We start from the raw sequence: 16587 nt of genomic DNA, 5'->3' as shown, positions 1-16587 counted from the left end.
TTCATCAGTCCAGCTTTTCCGGGTCTGCCCTCCCTCTGGTAACCGTCAAGGATACACCGACCTTGTGCAGCCGTGGCCTTTGAAGAGGCCAAGAAGTGCCCAGGAGCCCATGAGGGGATGGCCTTAGGGCAGGGCCATGTCACAGAGGTCTGTGGTAGCTATGCTCAAAACCCTGAGATGAATGATGGTTAGGGCGACTAGCCATTAAATATTTGGTAACCTAAATCTGACCCCACACCCTAACGACCAACCAGACCCTACAGGCAGGAAGGGGCCCTGGCTGATGCTCTTTATTCTGTTTGGTGAGTAATGTCTGACCCCTACATCCTTCACCTGGTCATGTTGACTAATAACCTATTAATAAACTCTAGTGTCCAGTGACAGGAGATCAGTGCCTGCTTCCAGTGCAAGAGACTTGTAAAGCCCAGGATGAAGACAAGTGCCCAACAGGAGATTGCTCAGAGCCAGAACGCCAGGAAAAAGGGCTCAAGCAGGAGATGGGACTAGAGGCAGAGCCAGAGGCCACCGGAGAAAAGGGCCCCAGGCCTGTGGGCGCCACTGAGAGGACCAGTCATGGGCTAAAGAAGAAGCCAGTCAAGTGAGGGGGGTTTCAGAGGAAGGGAGCTGAAGGGCTAGGGCATGGACCACATACTCCAGGAATCCTAAATCCTGCACACATGCAGATTCCTGGCCCCCTGCACTACCAATACTGTCCACCCCTTGTGTTCCCCTGCTGTATGAACCACTAAGCAATGGAACTTCAAGGTCTATAGAGCACTGAGCTCACATGAACACAGGGGGTGTATCTGTTCTGGGCTTCACTGACCAGGAAAAGGATGGCTGCTATCTAGCCCTGGGGTCATGGGCAGACATGGCAGGTCCCTCGACTGAAAGTACCTGAACCAGAGACTGAAGGATGTCTCCTCAGGGTTCTTGTCTCTGGTCCCAGTACCTCCAAGGGCCTCGCCACCATGCTTATCCTAGGATCGAAGCTGAACTGCCACCAGGAACACTGTCGCTGAAGAGGGAGGAGCCAGAGGGCAGTCAGAGTGAGCCCTCACCCTCTGCCAAACAGACCAAAAAAACCAAGAAACGCAAGAGTCTTGGGGCTTCTGTGCTACCAGCTGTGGCCAACACAATGTGTGCAACCCCAGAGATGCTGGAGCGTGAGTAGCAATCCCTGGGCCTCGCCTTTTCCTCTGTTGGCTGGATCTGACATGGCATTGGCTTGCACTCCAGCCCCTGCTCTGCCCTGGATCCTTGCAGGAAAGGCCCAGCGTCTGCGCCCACTGTACCAGTACATCAACTATTGCAACCCTGAGCTGAACCAGGCAGAGGAAGGGAACAGGGAAATCAAGATGGAGCCCGAGCTGGCACTGCCTCTGGTTCCTGAGGTGGGTGTGAAGCAGCTTCAGGACTTGCTGCCCATGGCAGGTGAGCTGGGCTTAGGCCTTGGTTTGCCTTGCCCCATGGCATTAGTGCCACCCACCCCTTCTCTGGCTCCCCTGAGCAAGCAGACTGGAGTGGAACCTGGTGGCTTGCCCAGCCTGGGGGCAAGTGGCTGCCTCAAGGCTGAAGTGGACAAGTCAACACAGGTAGACATCAACAAGATGCTGAGTGTCTGTGCTGCTCCTCTCGTGCCCCCACTGTCCCCTCAGTACAAGTGACTTTCACTCCCTGAAGGTTCCCCTCCTTCCAGGCCTAAGCCAAGCCTCAGTCTGTCAGCCTAGACCATCATATGAAGAAGGGAATTCAAACTCTGTACCCACTTGGAAACATGGACTTGTGGAAAATAAACATTTTTCCTTTTCTAAGACTTTGGTTCCCCAAATAGAATGCTTGAATTAGGAAAGAAGCTGAGAAGGATGGAGGTTTGAAACCTGGCCAGTCATGTGGATTGCCCTGGACCTTGAAAAATAGATCTGAGTTAGGAGTGGGGGTGGGGCAGGTATGGGGTCTGGTCTTATGAAATTAGCCTTGCCAAGTGTTTAGTCTTGCCAAGTGTATTTGAAGGTTAGAGGGGCTGGCTGTGGGAGATGAAGAGGGAGGTAAGAAGGGTTAGAACTAGAGGCAGAAAAAACAAAACAAAAAAAGTCCTAGGAAACAGGTGTTTGGCCCTGCTCTTTGCCTTTCACAGACAGGCCTGAATCCAGCTTGACCTCAAGGGGACCAACATTTGGCATCCCCTTCTGAGGTAGCAGAGTTTGACTTCCCCAAGAGTGGCAGCTTCATCACTCATTTCCACAACACAGATGGACCAGACCTCGCTCATGGAGTAGGCCCTGGTGACAGGGTGTCTGCTTTTTTCTGGCAGGCAGAGAGGGTGGTGGTAGTGGTGGCAGTGAATGTACTCCCTGGAATCTGTGGCCACGATGTCAAATGACTGCTGCTTCTAGCTCTCAGGATCTCTGGGAAGAGCTGGCCATGTGGGCACGGGCAGTAGCTTAGCCTCCTAGTGTTCCTGTGGCTCTCAGGCACTTCAAATGTAGGACATTCCAAATTAAATAACTTCTCCTCCCTCCAACCTGCTTTTCCTCCTGTATCTCCTCTGTACAATCATTTGAAGCAGAATCCTGGTGTCACCTCAGATACTATTCTATTATTTAAATCCCACCAGCCAATTTGCTATCAAGGCTGATAAATGTGCCCTTTCACACCCCATGCTCAGCCTCCTTAGAGGCCCCTGGACATCTCCAGGTACAAACTGCACATCAGACTGTAGACCTTGGGTCCAGATCCATGCAGTGACCCTGACACACATACCTGTGCCTCTGATGGTGTCATTGTCCCATCTAATACACTGCTTCTCTTGCTCTAGCAGTGTCAGAACTTCTCAGTGACTGTCACTCCCTGACCCTGACCAGCCATATCTTTACTTACCTTCACTCTCAGTACATGGCTTTCCCTGTCTAAAATCCTTTTATCCTTCTTGGGCTAGTACACACCTACCCCAGACAACTCAGCGCCCCTTTCCTGCTGCGCCTGGTGGCAGTGTTGCCCTGCATTGCAGCACCTGCACCTACTGCCATTGAGGTAATAACTGTCTTTGCAACTCCGAAGTCCCCAAGCACGTGCAGCACTGCATCGCACCTACCTAGCAGAAGGCTTCCATAAGAGGCAGCAAACAAGGGAGACCACAGTGAGGAATGGAGGCTGTGGAAAGGACAGATCAGCATTTGAATTGGCAGAAGCCATCTGGAACCCAACCAGCAGATCTTGAAAGATGGCCTGGCATAACCATTGGAGGTATGGGGTGGGCAGGCCCAGGTAGAAGGAAAGGAGTAAGATGAAAACCAGCATGGTCCTTTCCTGGCATCTTCCCATGGCAAGAGAGGCAAGCTTTGGGGTCAGGACATTTCTCCCTTCAGTGATCCTACCATCACAGGTGCCGTGAAAACTGAATCTTGTCCAGGGACACGGGCACAGATCTGTCAGTGTTCCAGAGCTAAATAAAGGAGTTTGACTTCTTCACTTTGTGGCTGAGGAAGCAAATGCCCACAGAAAAGCAGCCCTTCAAGAGATCACACGCTGGGGGCTTTCTGGCGTACGGGCTGACCCAAGAGGGCTAAGCATCTGCTCTCTCTGGCTGGTGTCTGGGGTGATGTGGGAAAGCCATCACAGAGAAGGAAGCTCTACTCTTGATCTCCCTACAACTGAGGTGGGAAATCATGTTCAGAAAGGAGCTGAGGGTGGGGGTCTGCCCATTAGCTCAGATGTTTAAGTGCCTAATAAAACAAAGCAGTCAGGCTCAGGATGCTGTGCTTCAATCCCCTCATCCTCAAGCCAAACCAGACCTGCCCTGAAGGCATCCTGAACATCACCCCCCCAAAAAAAAGGAGCTGAGCTACAATTCCTGAGGCCTGTGACCCATAGTGGTGTCTAAACAGGAAGAAACAAGTCTATAATGGTTCTGGAAGCTCAATATAAGGGACAATTCTGAGGCAGCGTGATTCAAGTGGACATATGGGACTACAGGCAGTGGGGTGAGGGATGACGAGGCAGCCTTTCAACTATTCCTGAAGGGCAGAAATTCTACCTTCCAGGGGGAGGACAAGACCCCTTGCTGATGTGGAAGATGCCAATCCTGTGCAGGAGGGCTGCTCAGTGTGGCCAACACAGATGGCACAACCATCAGGGGTGCAGGTTGGTCAAGTCTGGGTGAAAGCGGGGTCTGGAATGGACACTGTGAGGGCTGCATGGACAGAAGTGTGAAGGACAGAATGGGGGAAGAGACAAGATGGAGCAACAGCTGTCAGGTCTGAGTGTGAGCTACAGATTTGGTTGCAGGCTGGTGACTCAGTGATGGATATTTTAGAAACTCTCTTTTGGTTGCTATTTCAGAGGAGGGAAGTGAATTTCATTTTCACTGGCCAGGAAAAACCACTTTGACTTGAGTGCAATTAACCAGCACCCTGAGATCTCGGAAACAAATCTAGGGACATGCTACCTTCCTCCAGGAGGGGGCGCTGCAGGACAAGCTAGGAACCAGTTTTGGGCTCAAGTCACTACAAGCTCCCTGGGTCACAAGCATTTGGGCCACTCAAGGCCCAACTCTCCTCCATTTCCTAGGGTGAAGGAACCAACAGGCTCTAATCCCATGATACAGAATGTTAACGATCTCAGGGTGGTGTGGGTGATGAACCTAGACTGAGAGGTGCCCTCTGAGGATCAGGGATCCTCAAAAAAGTAGGTCTGCATTAGGTCCACTGCAATAAGCTCCAGCTCTTGGGAGATCAGTCTTTGTAAATCCTCCAAACCCTAACTTTAGCCACTCTGGGCAGCAACACTGCCCTTTCTTATGTAGGAACATCTTGGGTTTTCTTGGTCAACTCCTAAATTTAGGAGGCTTTGGTATCCTAGTAACAGAGCTTGGAGTGTAGCTGAGGACTCCAGGTACAGCAGGTAGCCTCTCTTTTCACTGCCAATGTCCAGCCTGAAAAGGGGCACTCTGCAGTTCTTCTCCCAGTCCAGGCCAAGCAGATCGCTGCCGCAGGAGGGGCAGTGCCTAGTGCCTGGGGGATTCCTGAGCACTGGGATCAAGCACAGCTCTTGGTCAGATGCTGTCATCACATGGTCTTTACCAGGCTCCGGCATCCCATCACTTACAACCCATGTAATTTTGCCCCCATGCCTGTTTTTGAGCTGAATAATGAGCCTATTAATAGTACCTTAGTAGAGTGGTTTGGAGATTAAGTAATATGCTTAAAGTGCTTACCCTATAGACCCAGAATGCCGTAAGTACTCTCCAACACTAACCCTTATTTTATCTTCACACGGACAAGGCATGAAAACAGAACAGTGCAGGAAAACAGGCCTGGTGACCTCAGTAAGAGATGAAGCTCTCCCTGGGCTTTTCTGGCCAGGGGCTCACAGGAAGTGGAGGAAGGCTGAAGAATGCAACGGAATTTGTCCAGGCTTCACAGCTCAGCAGCTGGCAAAGAAAACACTGGGTCAGATGTGTCCTTTCTCAACACGCCACCCACCTCTGACTGAGTGGCTAACGGGTTGTCCCTGTCTGCCTGGTGCCAAACTTGTGCCAAGGGGCAGTGAGCCCTTCATCCTCAAACTCATCTTCTTCAGAGGGCCCTCCTGGAGCCACACCATATTTTTAAGAACAGAACCCTCCTGCTTTCCAGCCTAGGAGGTCCCAGGTTCTCACCGACTGCCTGAAGTGGCAAGCCTGACACCCCCCACCCCCACCCCATGACTGTGTCCTGTCCTGAGGAAACATTTCTTTGGAGGACTTATGGGACTCAGCTATGAGGGAACAAGCCAGAGATGAGGGGCAGGCATATGGGATCCACTGTAGGCTCAGAGCTGCTGTGCAGTTTTTTGTTTTGTTTTGTTTTTTTTTTTTTGTGGTACTGGGGATTGATGTGCTTGCTAGGCAAGCACTTATTCTACTGAGCTATCTCCCCAGGCCATGCTATGCAGTTTTGAGGATCTTTCCACAGCAATAAATAAGCTTTTCGCTATTAAAAAACCCAATCACCAAACAAAAAAAAACACACCAAGATATCACTTTTTGTGATTTATAGTGACATTCATCAAATGTTCTATGGCTCTGCGTATCTTCTCTCCACCAAGTCAGAGGCCTTTGGCCTAAGTCAACAGCCCGAGAGCTTACTGAATACAAAGCCCTTCCTCCTTGCAGGTCAGCCTGGTGCGGTCAGATGGGAGGGCAGGTGAGGATCCCTGAGGGATGACTTGCTGCCCCACTAACCTGAGATGCCCCAGGTCCCAAGGAGGGCATGGGCATGGAAATAATAAGGCTTCTTATCATTTCTCCTCAGATCTCAGCCCAGGTGGCTCTTTGCTAGACTTTTTCATTCTCTCAGATCACATCATATTGAAGAGCCCAAACTAAGATTTTACTGGTCTTGCTGACTAGCAGAGCCATGAAGAGGCCTGGCAGCAGATCTGCCCTACACAACAATGCTAGTCTAGGCTGTGGTAGTAGGTGTGTTGGAGGTGGTAGTAGGTAGTAGGCTGTGGCAGTAGGCTCATTTACTCCTCAAGTCTGAGGAATAAATGAACAGACGGAAGGGAGATTTCCCTGGGCCACCTTCAATCTTCTATCTGCCCTAGTCCAAGCTGAATTACTAAATGAATGACATTGTCTCTGCCATGGCCAGCTATACTTTCATCATCGCTCCCTCCCTGATTCCTGTGCCCTGTGGCAGGGAGCCCAATCACAGGCTCATAGGTTATTCCGCTGAAGTGCCTCACACAGGTTCTGGTTGGCATCAGGCTCCTCTGTCAGAACCTCCACAGTCTCCCACTCCCCAGATCGGCTTGACTTTTTGATGGCATCTACCACACTTTGCATGTAGAGCCCATCCTCGAATGAGGCAGCCATAGAGACAGGGGTGCGGTCCCAGGTGCGGCGGTCCCCTTGCCCCTGGAAGGACTGGCGCAAAGCCTGCACCATGTAGACCATGCCCTTCAGGTAGAGCAGCGGGACATCCTGAGGCCCCTGTTCAGGCAGCCCTGCACCCACAGCCAGTGAGTCCCTCACTAGCAGCTCCTCTTGTGTGGCAGAGTTCTTTTGCCCATAGAGGTCAGCTCCGCGAGCAACAAGGCGACCCGCAGAGCCCACCACCATGACTTCATGCACAAAGGCGCCTGGCATGTTGAAGTTAAGTGTCACTGTGCTGCATACTCCTCCACCCATGAGCATTTGGAAGAAACAGAAGTCATCGCTGGTGACATGCCGGATGCCTCGGATGGCAGCATTCTGCCTCACAAATGTCTTGAGCAGCCCATGTACCTTCTCAGCTTTCTGGCCGGTCAAGTGGGTCAACAGGTCCACGATGTAGGTGCCCATGGTGTGCAGGCCCCCTCCCCCCATCAGCTCATCGCAGATCCAGCCATAGCTGGGGCTGAGCAGGCTGCCTGCGTAGATGCGGGCATCACAGATCATCACTGCGCCAACATAATGCTCTGCAATCAGCTGCTTCATGCGCACGAAGGCAGGCAGGAAGCGCAGCACGTTCCCCACCAGGCTCATCAGCTGTGGATAGTAGCGGGAGGCTGTCACCATCCGGAAGGCGTCCACTGAGGTTGCTGCCTTCTCACAGACCACATTCTTCCCAATACCTATGAGTAAGACATAAGGGAAATCTCAAAGTTCCAAGGGACTTGCATCAGAGAATTGTGGGAGGTGCACTGAACCAGGACCTTCACACTCAGCTACACCCCCAGTCCTTTTTAGGATAAAGTCTTGCTAAATTGCCCAGGATGGGACTTACAATCCTGCCTACACCTTCAAGAGTGCTGGTGTTACAGGTATGTGCCACTAAATAGGAAAAATCTTACTTCTCCAAGCAGATGGACCCAGGAAAGACATGTTAGCTTAGACTGAAAACAGTCCTAGTGACTAGACTGGACAAAGTTATGGACTGGATAAAGAGGAGCAGCACTGCTCCCAATTCCATTCCCGGCCCAGTGCTGGGGACAGGCCCTGAGATCTTTGCACTGAGCCAAATCCCCAGACCTTTTTTATTTTGTATTTTGAGACAAAATTTAGGGTCCTACTAAATTGCCTGGGCTGGCCTTGAACTTGTGGTCCTGCCTCAGCCTCCTGGGATTATGATGCCATGGTTTCAGAGGAGTAGGTTCTTTTTTTTTCTTTTTGAGACAGGGTCTATGTAGTTCAGACTGGCCTTGAACTCATTATGTAGCCCAGGCTTTTTTTTTTTTTTTTTCCAGGCTGATTTTAAACTCACAGTGATCCTCTTGCCCCAGCATCGTGAATGCTGGGATTACAGATGTGTACTACCACACCTGGCTGAACTGTTTCTTTTCTTCTTTTTTTTTTTTTTGGTGGAACTGGGGATTGAACTCAGGCCCTTGTGCTCACCAGAGAAGCACTTATTCCACTGAGCCATCTCCCCAGCCCCTGAACTGTTTCTTAAAATATGATTTAAATCAAGAATTGAGCCAGGCATGGTGGTGCACACCTGTAATTCCAGTTTGTAATCTTAGCATTTGGGAGACTGAGGCAAGAAGAATGCTTTGAATTTGAGGCCAGCCTGGGTGACACGGTAAGCTCAAGGCCAGCCTGAACTATATATAGTGAGGAGAGAGAGACAGCACGCGCAAGTGAGCAAATCAGATTATATAACCAATAGAAATCCTTAAAAGCCAGGTCCTCTGATAGAGAGAGAATTTAGTCTCTAGAATGTCATCTGGACCAAGTTTGCAACATAGATTCTTGCCAGAATTTCCACATGCTCACCTGTCCTGTGGATTTTGGACTTTTCAGCCCCTACAACTACATGAGCCAATTTCGTAAATGTCTCTTTCCACATCCTTTCATCATTTCCTTTTTTTGTTTCTTTTTTTCCACGGTACCAGAGATTGAACTCAGGACCCTGCGCTTGCCAGGCAAACGCTTATTCTACTGAGCTATCTCTCCGGCCTGATTCTGTTTCTCTAGAGAACCCCGATTAACACAGGCTGGAGAGGCAGACATGTGTTATAGATAGGTCTTTTTTTTTTTATTTGGCATAACTGGGGATTGAACTCAGGTCCTTGTGCTTGCCAGGGAAGCGCTTATTCTACTGAGCTATCACCCCAGCCCCTGGACAGGTCTTTCTACAGCTAGGCATTTATTAGATCATCAGTCTGGGTTGAGATTATCAATTTGTAGCCTAGGAAATGTGCCTGGCCTTCAGTTCTAACTCCAGAGAGGTTTCTAGCAGTGGCCAGGGTTCAATTCTTGGCATGCCATGCCAGCCCCGCTCCTGGGGCACACTGAGATGGCAGCTGAGACTGGGCATGGTGGTGCACCTATAATCCCAGTGCTTGGTAGGCTGAAAAGAGAATCACTACAAGTCTGATCTACACAGTGAAACCCTTGTAGACCCTGTACTATATATATATATATATATATATATATATATATATATATAGAGAGAGAGAGAGAGAGAGAGAGAGAGAGAGAGAGAGAGAGAACGCAGTTTCTAAACCTGCTGCAGGTTGCTCACTGAAAACACTGGTCCAGTAAGTTCAAATGGCCAAAAAGCTAGAGACTGCTTATCTCTTACCTAGGTATGGTGGTATATGCCTATAATCCCAGAATTTTGGGAGGATGAGGTAGAAGTACTACAAATTCGAGCTCATTAGTGCCTCAAAAGGGCACAAGGATGTAGCTCAGTGCAAAGGTCCTTTCAAGCCCCAGTGTCACACAAAAGAAAAGAAAACAAAACCTTGCTTGCCTCCAGTAAGGGGGGAAAGGAGGTAAAAACAATTTTTCTGGGTCTCCTGCATCTGTCATGCACTCAGAGCAAAACAAGGCAGACAAAGCCCAGAAGAGTGGGCCAGAGGCTGCACAGCTTCCCTATAAGCAAATGGAAAGGCTCAGCCCTCCGCCAGGTTTCAAGGTGAAAGTGCATGAAGCTACACAGAGCTGCAAGACACTAACACCTGAGTTGAGTTTAGGGTGGCTTAAATTGAAGGAAATGCTATGCTGGTACCTCCAACAGAAAACAGTCCAAGAAGCAGTACAGACTAGACATAAGTTCAGAAGTCACAGTGAGCTGGGGAAAGGATGTCACAGTATTCCATTTCTCATCAACAGTCACTGCCCACAGTGTGCCACTTAAAACCCGCTACCACAGTTTCGTCTAGAAATCATGGGCTTCTTCAATTTAAAGGTTAGATGCATGGGGCCAGGGAGATGGCTCAGTGGAATAAGCACTTCCCTGGCAAGCGCAAGGGACTGAGTTCAATTCCCAGTTCCACCCCCCCAAAAAAAAATAAATAAATAAAGGTTAGACGCAGATGAAGGATCCAGGGAGGCATCACAAGGGATGACACTGGGGTCATCTAAAGGAGCAGAAGGAGCAAAGAGCATCCAGAGAGGACAAAGTCACAGAGGCAAGAGAAAGCCAAGAGTTAAGAGTTCCAAGTTCCTGGGCAGATACCAGATAACACGAGAAGTGGGATTACAAAGAGCTATAACCAATGTGAGAATTTGGATAAGTGATCAGGAGTGTCACTTCCAAAGTCACTCATGGCAGAGGATGTGATGTAGGGCTCTTGATGCTCCCTGTTTCCTTAGGGCATCCTCATTTATTTCTCCAGCCAAAATCACTCACATCCTACTTTTTGTTGTTATTTGAGACACGGGTATCACTACACAGTTCAAGCTGGCCTTAAATTCACTATGTAGCCTAGGCGGGCTTCAAATTCATGGTGATCCTCCTGCCTGAGCCTCCTGAGTGCTGGGGTTATAGGTATGCACCACCATGCCCAGTTTTCAATAAATCTTGTTGGTTTAGCCTTCCAACTATATTAATTTGCAGTACCACCTTCCTTGTCCAAGTCACCACCGTTTTTTGCTGGATTATGCAATGGTCATTTAATTGGGTCCCCAGCTCAGCCTGCCTCAGTCTCCTCACAGCAGTTAGGGTTGCTCTGTTCTTCGTGATCATGATATCTCCCCTGCCAGGTAAGTATTGGCTCTGTTTTTTTTTTGTTTTTTTTTTTTTTGTTTGTTTGTTTGTTTTTAATGTATTTGGTACAGGGTCTCACTATGCAGCCTGGACTTGCACTGATCCTATTTTCAGTCTCCCCAGCGCTGGGATTACTTACAGGCATGCGTCACCAGGCCCATTCTCAGTGCCCAGCTCTGTGCACCCCAGGGCTGGGTCAGTGCAGCATGCGGTGCCAGGGATCGAACTCTTGCACTTGTCTAAGCAGGTGCTCAGTCCACTGAGCTATCTTGCCGGCACAAGCGTGGTTCTGTTAAAGCCTCCCCCCCCCCCCGAACCAGGGATTGAACTCAGTCCCTTGTGCTTGCCAGGGAAGAGCTTATTCTACTGAGCCATCTTCCCGGCCCCCCTAACTTTTTTTTAATTATTTATTTATTTGTTTGTTTATTTGTGTGTGTGTGGCCAGCTCAGCCCATCAGGGGGTGGGGCTGGCTGGTATGTGGTGCTGGGGGATTGAACCGCTGTCCCTGTGCTTTGCTTAGCTTAGCTTGTTCTAAGTAGGTGCTTTAGACCACTGAGCCATCTCACCAGCCCCCCCCCCCCACTTTTAACTTAAAACATGAAAGTCCTCCAAAGGCCTGTTCTGCCTTCTAGGAACCCAGCCCTTGGTGAAAGTGAGAAGGGGCAGGCCTTTTGGAGCTCGGGTCTAGTGGAGCTGGGGGTGGCCTCTGAGCAAGTTATTGGGATCTTGGCCTCACCTCTCTGCTTTCTGGTTGCCATGGGCAAGCAGTTCTTTTCTTCCATGTGCTCCCCACCTGGATGTTGTGCTTTTGGTGCCTCAGTCAAAGCAAACTTTTGCTCCTTTTAAGTTGTTTAACTTAGATATTTTGTGGTAACAATGGAAAACTTAATACAACACCTAAGCTGGCTCAGATCACTCATACAAATCTTCCTTTACAAAAAACCTCCCAATGACTTATTTAGAATAAAAGCCCAAATCTTAACAGTAGCCTACTTCTAAGACCTTTATCTATTATTTGGGACTCTTCTAAAATTTTCTTTTTGCTATCTTTGGTTTACCACGGCCCCTCACCTGCTCTTTGTAGCCTAGGCACTGAAGTGGACGGGGCTCCTGTGCAGGTCCTTCTGGCTGGGGAGAGGCAGTGATCCTGACACTGGAGGATGGACAGACAGGACTGGGGTTCATGGGGACAGTGCAGGTCTGCTCTGGACCAACTTCTGCTCACTGTTCTGGTTGAAGACCAACAGTGTGTGTACCAACTCCTCACCTCTGCCATCTAGGCTCTCTGCATTCTATATGCAATTTCTGGTTAGGGAGCAGTTCAAAGGCTGGGTGCCCCAGGCCCAGGGCTGCTGAGTCCAGACAGCACCTTCTCTAGCTGTGCAGAGCTAATAACCTCTGCAGACAAGAGCAGTGGCTGGAACAGAGATTATTTTGGGTGACTTGCTGCAGGTGCATCTTGTACAGATGGACTCAGATGGATTCTGTTCTCACAGGCACAGCAAGGGAACTCATCTGACCATCTTGCAGCAGAAATAATGGTTACCAAGGACTATAAATCTTGCTATCAAACAGAAGAAACTATAAAATTGATGCCTTACATGATGGGGAGGTCCAGCACAGGTGACCACCTACCAATCATTAGTGCTGAACTTAATTTTTTTTTTTTTAATATTTACTTATTTTGGTGGAACTGGGGATTGAACTCAGACCCTCGCACTTGCCAGGGAAGTGCTTATTCTACTGAGCCATCTCCCCGGCTCCTGAACTTAAATGTTTTTTTTTTTTAATTTTTTTTAACCTTTATTTAGTGTGTGTGTGTGTGTGTGTGTGTGTGGCCAGCTCAGCCCACCAGGGGGCGGGGCTGGCTGGCATGTGGTGCTGGGGGATTGAACCGCGGTCCCTGTGCTTTGCCAAGCTTGTTCCAAGTAGGTGCTTTAGACCACTGAGCCATCTCTCCAGCCCATGAACTTAAATGTTGAAGCCAAATTTTCTGTGGTCAAAATTTCTTTCTGGAAATGCAAATTAAGTATTTTCTTTTTTTGTGGGACCTTCACACTAAGCTACATTTCCAGCCTTTTGTTTCACTTTTTATTTTGAGGCAGGGGCAGGGTCTTGCTAAATTGTCAAGGTTAGGCTTAGACTTGTGATCTTCCTGCCTCAGCTGTCTAGAATGCTGGGATTACAGGTGTGTTCCATTGCATCTAGCCTAATTTTTGGCTCAGGTTGAGCTCAAACTTGCAATATTCTTGCCTTACCCTCCCCTGAGTGCTAGAATTACAGGAGAGTGGCCCCACACTTGACTAATCAAAAATTATATACATATGTGAAAATACCACACTGAAATTCAATTGTAAAATAAATAGGCACTAATAAAAAATAAAATGAGGGCTGGGGACATTGCTTAGTGCAAATACCCTGGGTTCAATCATCAGTATCAAAACAAAAACAAAAATTTTAAAAATTATGAACCTCTTTTGGCTTTGGTTTACTACTGTAAAATGAATTCTATCTACTTTTCAGGGAAAAAAGACTGAGTCAACAGAGGCAGTGTAGAGTGCCTGGCCTAGCACAGCTCTGCCAAGAGTGTGTTTATTACCATCACCACAGGGGAGGCTGAGCAGACAACATAAGCAAAGAGCAAAGAGAAGCACTGTGATTTATTTTGTTTTTTTGTTTGTTTGTTTGTTTTGCGGAACAGGGGATTGAACATTGAACTCAGGCCCTTACGCTTGCCAGGGAAGCGCTTGTTCCACTGAGCCATCTCCCCGGCCCCGTGTGATTCAGATTTTAAGACTCATAGAGAACCTACATTCTTCAAGTATTTTCTGTGTTCAGTACTTTGAAAAATTTAAGTTTCGAAAAAGATGTTTAAAACTCAGCATGAAAAGGGTGTTTTTATTATATGTGCTATTCACTGACCCTCTTATATAGAGGTAAGCCCAGCCTAACCCTTTGAAAACTTATACTCTGCAAAGTACACAGGAAATGGTTTGGTGCCTTTGGAAATCTTCCTTGCTCTCCTCAGTTCCTACCATCCCTACTACCCTGACCCTCAAGAAGCCCACAGAATACTTACCACTGTCACACATAGGAGTCTGGCCTGAACTCCCAGAATAATGAACTACAGGAAGGAGGAGTGCCTGTGGATCAGCAGCCTGTTGTCAATGCACCCCCAAATCTCCTGCTTTCCCCTAAATAACAGAAACTGCCAAGTGCAGTGATGCAAACCTGTAATCTCAGCACTTAGGAGGATGAAGCCAGAGGACTGCTGCAGCTGCTACATAGTGAGTTCAAGGCTAGCCTGAACTACTAGCAAGATATTGTCTCACAAGACCCAAAACAAACAACAACAGAAACTTTACAAAGGATGTTGAGAAAACAACTGGGATATGCCCAGCCTGGTGTCACCCACTCAGGGCAGGAAGGTGAAGAGCCTGACTGCTATTACTAATGCACCTGCAACATTCCTCCATACTTATAAGATTTCTAGATTAGGGACAGGAGAAGCGCCATGCTGGGGGAGAACTCAGCCATTTGGCTGTTTAACATATGTGGTTGATCAGAGAGGTAACAAGCAAATTAGGTTCTTAGACACAAATCCCCATTGGAGGACTGCAGCTCTGGATGATCAGAAGCTTCCTACTGTAACAAGTCACTGCTGGGGCTGGTGAGAACACTGGAGTATAATGCAGAGGCAAGTTGTGAGGAAAGAGATTTTTAATGACAGCTAGGAGTTTGGTGGTGGTTATATCAGGACAAGGAATCTCTGTTTCACGCCACAAAAAGGATTGAGAAGGAAAGGGGAGAAGTTCTTGAGCTTTTTTTTTTTTTTTTTTTTGGTGGAACTAGGGATTGAACTCAAGCCCTTGTGCTTGCCAGGGAAGCGCTTATTCCACTGAGCCGTCTCCCTGGCCCCTTCCTTGAGCTTTTGAATACAAGATCCTTATTGCCTTATCAGCGTGGGAATCAAAGGCACAAAGAGGTAAACCACCTCCTGTGGACAGCTGCACAGGCTTTACCTTTAGGAAGACCTGAAATACATGTTTATAAGTTTATCTAGCTCTCCTGCCAGGTAGTCAGAGATTAGCGATGCTGAAACTGTTTTTTGCCTCCCAGGAATGGGAAACATGATACTGAATGCTTTTTCTTCAGTGCTGGAGATGGAACCTCGGGCTTCCAGTATGCTAAGCACACGACCTACACCCCCAAACCCGAGTGTTTTTTAAGTTCAGGTTTTCTGGAGGATGAGGGTTCAAGCTGCAAACCTTCCTCTAGTTCAAGCTGTCTTGAACTTGGCCCAGAAGAGCAGCCTGGGGGCTACATAGAGCACTTCTTTGTTCCTAAGAACATACCACGGGGGCAGGTTTCATAGACTGCATCCAGAACACCCTCATTTGTCTACAGAGAGGCCTACTAGATCATTTCACAATGGTGGCAAGGTGAAAAAGCCCAAGAAAAACAGTACTTTTATGTATGACAAAACCCAGGTAACAACTCTTCTACCTTTTTTTTTTTTTTAAAGGAAGAAGGCTTTGCTAGTAGGAAAGTAGGTTTGATTGTTTTGTTTTAGGGCAGGGTCTCACCAAGCAATTCAAAGTGGCCTTGAACTCATGGCAATCCACTTGCCTTATGCCTTAGTCTCCCACTGAGATTACAGGCATGTGTCACCATGCTTGACACTGCAGTATTTTATAATACTTAGACTAGCACAGAACAATGTCAAAAGGATGCTGAATTAAATGGGCACTTTAGGTAACTGTGATATACTTCTCACAGGTCTGGAAGAGCTGACCTAAAATTAGAATACTTTAATAACTACAGAGCTAAGTAATTATGTCTCCCCCACCCCACTCTAAAAAGACTACAGATCTAAAGCGAATGTCCTTAATTAAAACAAAAGTAACACAAATAAAAAGACAGGAAGAGACACAGCCCTAGTAACAGGAATGAAACAAAGACTCCTATGGGAGAATGCAAAACATATTGTCTCCCATATATAGAGATTCATACATGGGAACCTGAGACTATGCAGCTAGATGAAGTGCTACTGAGGGTCTTTTAAACACATTGTATTTTTACACCTGTCAATACAATTATGTCTGCCCTGTTGTGCATCTGAAGAATAACAACTAGACACTTTCAGAGCTTTCTAGATAGAGAGGACAGGTTTTATTTTTAAGACATTATATCTGACAACCCACAGGAAAGCACTTCACATCTGAGATAACTTGAAATGCTTAGTTGTACTTCTAGGGTACATTAAACTTGGTGAACATTCACCTAATGAAAATCTAGAGGAGAATCCTGCTCTGTTTTGTTTTAAAAATAAACTTGGTCACATCCACTCTCCCACTTGCGACAACAGGAAAGCCAAGCCCTCCCTTGCAATGGGGACATAGCAACATTCCTATACAGCATTTAGAGGGCAGCTGTATACCATCCTGGAAGCGATGTGCTGGGCAGGAATTAACAGCCCCCTTTCATGGGGACCCACAGATGCTGAGAGGGCCTGAAAGGGACCACAGGTAGGACCTTATATCAAGATCAGTCTTTTTTTTTTTTTTTTAATCTTTTTTTTTTTTTTTTTTTGTGGTACCAGGCATCCTAAGCTGTATCCTCAGC

At 47.8% G+C, this 16587-nt stretch overlaps 2 protein-coding genes across 3 annotated transcripts in view; one reads left to right on the top strand and one right to left on the bottom strand.

The window, feature by feature from the left end:
* The first annotated feature begins 110 nt into the window (after positions 1 to 110).
* Positions 111 to 3719, top strand: CUNH16orf86 (chromosome unknown C16orf86 homolog). The gene is made up of 4 exons (XM_023709217.1): positions 111 to 147; positions 372 to 598; positions 985 to 1166; positions 1267 to 3719. The coding sequence occupies exons 1-4, from the start codon at positions 118 to 120 to the stop codon at positions 1665 to 1667; spliced, it is 840 nt and encodes a 279-aa protein (XP_023564985.1). The 5' UTR covers positions 111 to 117; the 3' UTR covers positions 1668 to 3719.
* A 2299-nt stretch (positions 3720 to 6018) lies between these two features.
* The window catches only part of Gfod2 (glucose-fructose oxidoreductase domain containing 2), a 64861-nt gene continuing 54292 nt past the window's right edge, over positions 6019 to 16587 (bottom strand). For both annotated transcript variants that reach the window (XM_004625856.2, XM_023709442.1), the window contains one exon: positions 6019 to 7599. In XM_004625856.2, coding sequence (XP_004625913.1) covers positions 6701 to 7599 — 899 coding nt within the window. In that variant the 3' untranslated portion in view covers positions 6019 to 6700. The remainder of the gene's footprint in view (positions 7600 to 16587) is intronic.

This window comes from Octodon degus, unplaced genomic scaffold (assembly GCF_000260255.1).
Source record: "Octodon degus isolate 3935 unplaced genomic scaffold, OctDeg1.0 scaffold00011, whole genome shotgun sequence".
Classification (NCBI taxonomy): Eukaryota; Metazoa; Chordata; class Mammalia; order Rodentia; family Octodontidae; genus Octodon; species Octodon degus.
The sequence above is the reverse complement of the archived record's forward strand: the minus strand, read 5'-3'. Positions and strand labels throughout refer to the sequence as shown.

What these genes read in the sequence shown, in the direction of transcription:
- CUNH16orf86 (XM_023709217.1), top strand. Translation starts at nt 118, where the DNA reads ATGGCCTTAGGGCAGGGCCATGTCACAGAG. An exon ending in CTAAAGAAGAAGCCAGTCAA is followed by an intron (nt 599 to 984) that starts GTGAGGGGGGTT and finishes TGCTTATCCTAG; the next exon opens with GATCGAAGCTGAACTGCCAC. An exon ending in AACCCCAGAGATGCTGGAGC is followed by an intron (nt 1,167 to 1,266) that starts GTGAGTAGCAAT and finishes GGATCCTTGCAG; the next exon opens with GAAAGGCCCAGCGTCTGCGC.